General features: G+C 37.2%; 1 protein-coding gene across 1 annotated transcript; it reads left to right on the top strand.

Moving 5' to 3' along the window:
* Positions 1-2,227: 2,227 nt before the first annotated feature.
* LOC106695857 (zinc finger protein 713-like) lies at positions 2,228-8,345 on the top strand. The gene is made up of 4 exons (XM_014450799.2): positions 2,228-2,314; positions 3,211-3,285; positions 6,329-6,455; positions 8,206-8,345. Exons 1-4 carry the CDS (start codon positions 2,228-2,230, stop codon positions 8,343-8,345), a joined length of 429 nt encoding a protein of 142 aa, XP_014306285.2.
* Positions 8,346-9,114: the final 769 nt, after the last annotated feature.

The raw sequence follows: 9,114 nt of genomic DNA, 5'->3' as shown, positions 1-9,114 counted from the left end.
TTCGGGTACGTTTGGCTTTGTGCCACCGCTTGGAGCCTATGTATGCAAATTAACCACCATCTTTGTCGGTGGTTAATTTGCATATCGCCCTGATTAGCCAATGGGAAGCATAGCAAAGGTACGGTCAATTACCCTTTTTGCCTTTTATTAGATAGGATTTATTTACTGTTTGGATGATCTATCCATTGTTGTCAATGGAGTATTCAGGTCCCTTACTATAATGGTGTTTTTGTCATTTTTCTCTCTTCAATTCTGTTAGTGATTGCTTTATAATTTTGGTATGTCCAGCATTGGTGCATATATACTAATAAGTGTTATGTCTTCTTGATGAACTGTCCCTTTTAACATTATAAAATGCTCATCTTTGTCTCTTGTCACATTTATCTTGAAACCTATTATTTTCTAAGTACTGATACACTCACTTTTCTCTGGATGCCATTTGCTTGAAGTATCATCTTCCACCCTTTCACTTTGAGCCTATGTTTGTCTTTGTAGCTGAGATGGGTCTCCTGAAGGTAGCATATAGTTGGGTCTTCCCCCCACTACACTTTGCATTTTGATTGGTGTGTTCTGTCCATTTACATTTAGGATGATTATTGATATACGAGGATTTACTATAGCCATTTTAGTTCTTGTTTTCTGGTGGCCCTGTATCTCCATTGTTTGTTTTTTTCTTGTGTTTCTGTCTGCTATATTAGTTTGGTGACTTTCTATGAGTTTTTCCACTGTTTATCTTTTTTTATGTTATGTGTCTCAACTCCAGATTTTGTGTGTGTGAGTGGTTATCATTAGGTTATGTAAAAAAAGTTTCAAACATAACAATAGTCCTTTTTTCTGATTGCATCATCTTCATTCACTTATGCAAGTTCAGCCCTTTCCCCTTTATCTTTTATGTTCTTGTTGTAACAAATTATTCCATTTTGTGCTCTGTGTTCATTTCCAAATTGCAGAAATTAGAGACCTTTAAGTGCTTTTCCCTTTTAACCATTATGCTATAATTAAATAATTAAAACCCTATTCTGAAATAGAGTTGTAATTTCCTTCCTTTGTCTGTGTGTTTGCAGTCTGACTCAGAGTTTCATATCTTTTTGTTTCTGGTAGAAGAGCTCTTTTCAACATTTGTTGTAATACAGGTCTTGTGGTAAATTCCCTCAGCTTTTGTCGGGAAAAGTCTTTATTTCTCCTTCATATATAAAGGGTAGCTTCTCTGGATATATTTATTCATGGCTGCTGGTTTCTCTCTTAAATTTTTAAATATTTCATTCCACTCTCTCCTACCATGTCAGGTTTCTGCTGAAAAATATGATGATAATCTAATGGGATCTCCTTTATACCTGTAGGTTACTGTCTTCTTTCCCCGGCTCCCTGGAGATTTCTTTCTTTGTCACTACCTTCTGACAGCTTTAATTTAATGGGTCTTGGAGGTCTTTTTGCATTGAGATAATTAGGTGTTCTGAAAGCTTCCTGAATGCGAAAGTTCAGCTCTTTGCCTGGGTTTTGGAAGTTCTCATCAATTATTTGTTTGAATAGGCTCTCTGTTCTTTTCTCCCATCTTCTCCTTCTGGTATACCCATCATTCTTATATTGCTTTTTCTAATGGAATCAAATAGTTCTCATAGAGTTTTTTCATCTTTCTTTTTTTAACTCTCAGTGCCCTCTCTTCCTCCACCTGAGTCATTTCTACATTTCTATGTTAGAGCTCACTAATTCTCTCTTCCATCTGGTCTTCTCTGTTTCCCGTGCTCTCTGATTCATTCTTCATCCCATTTATTGAGTTCTTCAGCCCCAGGATTTATGTTTGGTTCATCTTATAGTTTCAATCTCTTTGGTAAAGTACTTCTTTTGTTCATTTGTTTTATTCCAGAGCTCATTGAACTGCTTTTCTGAGTTTTCTTCTATATCATTGAGTTTTTTCAAAACTACAATCTTGAATTCTCTGTCATCTAAATCACAGTTTTCCATGTTTTTTAGTTTGGTTTCTGGAGAGTTTTCATTTTCTTTCTGAGCTAATTTGTTACCATAGTTATTCATGGTTGATGGATTGTTTCTCTGCCTTGACATTTGAGAAAGTGAACTCTTCTTTTTAGGTATGGTTTATATCTTTTAAAGATTTCTTTCTTTCAACTGTGGAGAGGACAAGAATAGATTTTGGAAATTATAAGGAAAAACAATATATAAATGGTAGGCAGAGGAAAAGGGATTAGAGCATAGCCCACTGAGAGAGACCATGGAAGTAAAGCAAGACACAGCTGTCAGCAATATCAGATACCTTCAACCCTTAAATAATGAAGTCTACCGCATGAGCAACCTAAAGGTTTTTTTATATTACTAACCAGGGAAATTTCAGTGGAGTTCTGATAGCAGAACAGGAGCAACATTATAGAGAATTGAAAAATCAGTGGGTAATGAGGATGTAGACACAAGTATGGACAATCCTTTGAAGAATGTTGTCTTGAAAAAGAAAGGATGGTGGGTGCAAAGGCTTATGTAGCCAGTGAAGGTTTTTAATGTTGGAAGAGACATTAAATGATTTTAAATAACTATAGGAAGTAGCAATAAAAGTGAAAGATAGCTCTGGCTGGTTGTGGCTCAGTTGGTTGAACGTCATCCCGTGCACCAAAATGTCACCAGTTTGATTTCCATTCAGAGCACAAGCCCAGGTTGCAGGTTCAATCTCCAGTTGGGGTGCATGCAAGAGGCATCTGATTGGTGTTTCTTTCTCATATCTCTCTCTCTCTCTCTCTCTCTCTCTCTCTCTCTCTCTCTCTCTCTCTCGTCTCCCCTTCCTCTCTCACTGTCCCTTCCTCTTTCTCTAAAAATCAATAAAAATATATTTTTTAAATAAATAAATAAATAAATAAATAAATAAACTGTCTGTCATCTTAACACAAAGCAAAAGCTCCAAGTTTTAGGTTCAATCTTTTTTTAAAATATATTTTATTGATTTTTTACAGAGAGGAAGGGAGAGGGATAGAGAGTTAGAAACATCGATTAGAGAGAAACATCGATCAGCTGCCTCCTGCACACCCCCTACTGGGGATGTGCCTGCGACCAAGGTACATGCATTTGACCAGAATCGAACCTGGGACCCTTCAGTCCCCAGGCCGACGCTCTATCCAGTGAGCCAAACCAGCCAGGGCTAGGTTCAATCTTAATACCATGTATTGACAAGATGCTTTTTTTTTCTTTTTCCTATTTATGCCTTCTCAGAATGCTGTACCTTTTCAGGAGGGGAACATGGAAGAGAAGGAAATGAATGATAGGCCACAGATAGTCAGGTCCAAGGTAAGTTTAGTTTTACTCTCCTCGAAAATACTATTGTAGTCCTTAGAATGTGGGCACTTTCACTTTTCTATTCTCAGAAGTGCTAAGCCCCCAAACTCCAGAGCCCTTTCAACTCTTGTGACAGATGATAATCTCTATTGGATGTTCCCCATCCACCTTATATACTCCTTTATAGCTCTTTTTCCCTCCAGAATTTTTACCAAATCAAGTACTCATGTCAGTGCTAGATGTTGAAAAAATAAAATAAAAGAAAAGAAGCCATAGACTGTCTTATAATCACCCTTCACTTACACAGCTCACCAGAATTCCAACCACACTGTAAGCAATGAATGATGCTCAGGTCACTGTGACTGCTTGGAACTAATAGCATTACCCAGTACGCCTGAGGACATCTGCTGCCACAAGTTAATTTTTATCCAGAACCCGTTATAGCTTCCCCCAAACCTGTTTAAACCTGTTGTTAACAATTCTATAGTTTGATTAAATATTATGTAAACTGAAGAGATATAACTGTTCGTTTCTATGAAAACTAGTTGAATGTTTTGGAAAGATTCAGTAAATGCCATTTTTTAAAAATTGCTGTCAAATTAGGTGTGAGCAAAACTGTAAAACACAGATGGAAAGATCATAAAAATCTCAGAGGATCCTATGCCTACATTATTTCCCAAGTGTCATTTGCTTGTTCCACTTTAATGAACCAGAAACTGATACATTATGGGTATGGACACTTAGTCATTAAAATCACTCTCATAGACAAAGGTTCGCTTTACATCAAAAGGTTAGCCAAAAATATACATGTATATATTTTAAATTAAAATAATATGTTTAAGATATCTTTTATGGATCTCTACTTTAACCAGCTTTTTTGCTTAGCACATGAGATATCAGTCTTAGTTGCTTCACATAGAGGACTTCTATTGTTCCAAATTCTATGAGATAATCATTATCTGTACATAGCAAATAAACTCATTGGAAGAGATTTTTAAATGCCTACATCACACAATTAATATTCTAAAAGTGTAAGTAGAATGTTGGATGCTGTTATGCATGCAAGAGATAACAAATACAAGAATTACTCAGAGAAGGGAGAAATCTGATTGAAACTGGAGGGACGAGGGAAGACTTCATGAAGAAGGTAGAGTTTTAACGTGTGCTGATATCAGGTAGGGTTTGGAAATTAGAGAAGACTGAACCATTGCAAAAGGAAATAAAACTTGAGCAAGAGCTAAGACAATAGGAGACCAATAGCTAGAGCTGAGCACTTATTTGGTGCATTAGTATTTTGGGATCTTAGGTCTGCAAGGAATAGATTCATTCAGTTTATGCTTAATTATAAAGCTCCCCACAGACAGGAACAAAAAGACATTGAAAACTAATGTGGCTTATGTGCCTCTTGGCATTCTAGCCAGAGGAGTTTGTTTTAATTTTCCAGAACCATTTATTGTGTTACGAAAGAAGATGATTCATTCCTTCAACAAATATTATTGAGCAGCCACTGTGCCAGAAATTATGTGTGGCATCAGGTATATGTCAATGAGCAAAGCAAACATGGTCCTAAGCCCAAGTGGCTTATAGTCTAACAGAGACAGTCATTCAGCAAATATAATAATAAATTGCAAATTGAGATGTATATTATACAAAATAAGAATAAGGTGCTGTGAATGTGCATTAAGGAGTCAGGGAAGAACTCTATGGAGAAGCAAAATTTAAAGTGAAATGTGAGGATATATAGAAGTTATAAAAGGAAGTAGAGCCAAACCGATTTGGCTCAGTGGATAGAGCGTTGGCCTGCAGACTGAAAGGTCCCAGGTTCGGTTCCGGTCAAGGGCATGTATCTTGGTTGCGGGCACATCCCCAGTAGGAGGGGTGCAGGAGGCAGCTGGTCAATGTTTTTCTCTCATCGATGTTTCTAACTCTCTATCCCTCTCCCTTCCTCTCTGTAAAAAATCAATAAAATACATTTTTAAAAAAAGGAAGTAGAAACGAGCTTTTTAGGCATATGTAAACAAGTGTAAAAACCAATACTGTCCTGAAATATTGAATCTTAACTTTTAGGAAAGAACACTTGTTTGGAACACCACACTCTTAAATAATTGGAATTATTGTACCCATGAAGTAGATTGTATTGGGGTGGGGGAGTGTTAGGAAGGAAGGAGAAGGAGGTATATGTATGTTGTGTGTCAGTATGTTGCTCTTAGAGCAAAAGGGTTGCTTAGGCAGCATTGATAATGGAGGAAATATAGATGTTACCCTTTTTATTTGAAATTCCTACCTGTAACAAGACAGTTTCTTTTACTGATATCGACATGCATCATATGCCTTTTACTCTTAACCTATTTGCCCTGGTTATTTTCACTTTTTTTTAAGACACTGAAATATCCTTTCTCCTCTTCTGTCCAAATCTTAAAACTTTTAAGAACTGCACAAGATACACCAACTCGATATCTACTTTCACTATTTCAGCATATCCTGAATTCTGTCACTTCTGAAACCTTGTAGCATGAATTTCCCATATTGTTTTTTAATTGTTTAGATGATCTGAGATTCCCCTGCAACAGATTATAAAAAGCTGAAAAACAAGCATTACTTCATGTATGTTTTTATCTGTCTTGAAAGATGATAGAAAGATAGGCACTCAGTGTTGTCTCAAAAATTTTGACCTGGGCCGAAACCGGTTTGGCTCAGTGGATAGAGCGTCGGCCTGCGGACTGAAAGGTCCCAGGTTCGATTCCGGTCAAGGGCATGTACCTGGGTTGCGGGCACATCCCCAGTAGGAGATGTGCAGGAGGCAGCTGATCGATGTTTCTCTCTCATCGATGTTTCTAACTCTCTATCTCTCTCCCTTCCTCTCTGTAAAAAATCAATAAAATATATTAAAAAAAAAAAATTTTGACCTGGATTACTCAGAGCCCTGAAAGGCTCTCAGCACAATGGCTTACACAGCCTAACCTTTGTCTCCTGCTCTACCTTTGCTCCTTCCCCTAAGGGCTCAGTTTTTTAAAAAACTGTTTCTGGCTGAGCAGGGATGTACTTGATGTTTCAGGAGTCCCTGACATTCCAGGACGTGGCTGTGGACTTCACCGGGGAGGAATGGGACCAGCTGTGCCCTGCTCAGAAGAACCTCTACCGAGATGTGATGCTAGAAAACTACAGGAATCTGGTCGCTCTGGGTAAGGAGGGAGACCCTGTAAAACTGGAAGCCATTCCAATGGGTTTATAGTAGTCCCCCCCCCTTATCTGAGGGGATGCCTGAAACCATGGCTAGTACTGAATCCTACATATACTATGTTTTCCCTATTCATACATACCTATGATAAAGTTTAATGCCTCGTCCATCTGAACTAAGCACTTCCATATTCTAGCTATAACTTTTGTGGTTTGAGGTGTGACAGCAAAGCTAGCACGAATTTCTTTTTTCTTCACAATTTCATGGATAGAAGATGTGCTCCCTACCATAAATCTAAACAACTTCAGCATATAATTTTTTTCTTTCCTTATTAAATTTTTTACTTGAAGAAAGAACTTTATGGCTTTTATTCGGCATATCTGAATTGCTAGCATCACTACCTTTGTACTTTGGGGCCATAATTATGTAAAGTAACTGTTACCAGAGCATAAGCACTTTGATACCAAGACAGTTGGTTTGATAACCAAGATGCCTACTAAGTGACCAATAGGCCTGGAGCATCTACAATGTTGATATGCTGGACAAAGGGATGATTCATGTCCTGGGCGGGATAGAGGTGATGGTGCAAGATTTTATCACAGTTTCTGAAATGTATTATGCTAAGTGAAATAGCCAGTCAGAGACAGACAAACACCATGTGATTTCACTTATATGTGGAATCTAATGAACATAATAAATTAACAAAATAGAAACAGACTCATAGCTGTCAGAGGGGAGGGAGTAGGGGGGCTGGGTGAAAAAGATGAAGGGATTAAACAACAACAACAAAAACCTCGTAGACAGACAACAGTATGGTGAACATGGGTGGATCTTGAGAATGTCATGCTAAGCAAAGTAAGTCAGAAAAAGTCAAGAACAAATGACTTCACTCAGATGTGTGATATAAAACTGAAAGCAACAAATGAGCAAATAAGACAAACAAATATATAAAACCTCATATACACAGACAACATGGTGGTTACCAGAGGGAAGAGGGATGGGAGGTAGTAAAGGGTAAAGGGGTCAAATATATGGTGATGAAAGGAGATTTGACTCTCGGTGGTAAATACTCAATTCAATAGGCAGATGATGCATCATAGAACTGTACATTTGAAACCTATATAATTTTATTAACCAATGTCACCCCAATAAATTTAATTTTAAAAGTTTAAAAAAAAATAGCCCAGTTAGTGTGCCTCAGGGATTGAGCATTGACCTGTGAACCAGGAGGTCACAGTTCGATTCCTGGTCAGGGCACATTCTTGGTCTCCAATAGGGGGCGTGCAGGAAGCAGCCCATCAATGATTCTCAAACATCATTGATGTTTCTCTCTCTCTCTCTTTCTCTCCCTTCCTCTCTGAAAGCAATAAAAATATTTTTTAAAGTTAAAATAATAAAAATAAAAAATGAAACTATGAATTGTTTGTTTCTGGAATTTTTCATTTAATATTTTTGGACCATGGTTGATCGTGGGTAACTGAATCTGCAAAAAGTGAAATCAAGGATTAGGGGGACTACTCTATTTTCTCAAGTAGTGAAAACCTCCAAAGCTTTTGTGAATATAGTTCAGGCGGGACAGAAGAATGCTAATCAGTTTCATAGACAGAGACCTTTGGGTCCTGCTCTTTCTCCTCAGGTAAAAAGTCTTGAGGTTGAGTTTGAGGTGGGCACCTTTATTTTGCTGCCTTTCAAGACTAAAAATTTCTTTGTTTCCAGTATAAATTTCTGAGATACATTTTTCCCCCCATGAATAGGTCATCAACTTTATAAGCCAGAGGTGATCACTCAGTTGGAGCAAGAAGAGCAGTGGATGATGGAAAGAGACAGCCCACTGGACACTCGTCCAGGTGAGAAGCAAGCATTTCAATATTTGCTACTGAGTGAAGGCAAATAGTCACTTTTGAAATACTCCACTGAGTGTGCTACAAATATCTCTCTCTGGATTTAAAGAATATTGAACACTTCTTAAAAATCTAGTTCATATTTGACTTTTTCACAAAGTGGAAATGGCTCTCTTATTTTTTTCTGATTAAACAGATAATATATACTTATTATTTAAAAATTAGCACAGCACAAAAGTTATTTTGAAGGTGTTAGTTTGAATGTACATAATACCTTTATGTTGCAAACCTCCACATAGCATTTTCTATTTTTTTTATTTACACATCCTCTCTTGGTAGTCTTTAAATCTTTCTTTTCCATATCTCTGCCATTTTTACCTACTTTTCAGTTTTTCTTTTTTCTTTCGTTATCAAACTTTTTAAAATTGTCTAAAACCCATAGCCCTGGTTCTTATTCTTGTGCTCACCTTGGTGATATATCCTGATTGTGTTACTAACATTTTTTCTGGGAGAGTACCACTAACTTCCTTCCAGTCAAATCCAGTGGCTAAAAACCACAGTTATTGTCTCCTATGATCTTGTATTTGACTGTGTTGACTTTACTTTTTTGAAATTTTCTTCCTGGCTCGTGATATACACTATTCTTGCCTCTTTCAACCTTTTTCCTGTATCTTTACCTGCTCCTGTACTACCTTCTCTCCCTCCTTATTCTTCTAAAGGTGTGTATTCCTATGGATTTGGTGTTCCATTCTCTAGTGAAGTGCTTTTAAGTAGACTTATATGTCAGTTTCCCCCATTTCTACATTTCTAGTCTAAGTATTT

This window comes from Myotis lucifugus, unplaced genomic scaffold (genome assembly GCF_000147115.1).
Source record: "Myotis lucifugus unplaced genomic scaffold, Myoluc2.0 scaffold_3843, whole genome shotgun sequence".
NCBI lineage: Eukaryota > Metazoa > Chordata > Mammalia > Chiroptera > Vespertilionidae > Myotis > Myotis lucifugus.
Note: the sequence above shows the minus strand (reverse complement) of the source record. Positions and strands in the feature narration are given on the sequence as shown.

Excerpts from the sequence above, each read along its gene's own strand:
- LOC106695857 (XM_014450799.2), top strand. The coding sequence starts at position 2,228 with ATGGAAGTAAAGCAAGACACAGCTGTCAGCAATATCAGATACCTTCAA. Across the intron at positions 3,286-6,328 it reads CACAGATAGTCAGGTCCAAG|GAGTCCCTGACATTCCAGGA; the intron begins GTAAGTTTAGTT and ends TTGATGTTTCAG. Across the intron at positions 6,456-8,205 it reads CAGGAATCTGGTCGCTCTGG|GTCATCAACTTTATAAGCCA; the intron begins GTAAGGAGGGAG and ends CCCCATGAATAG.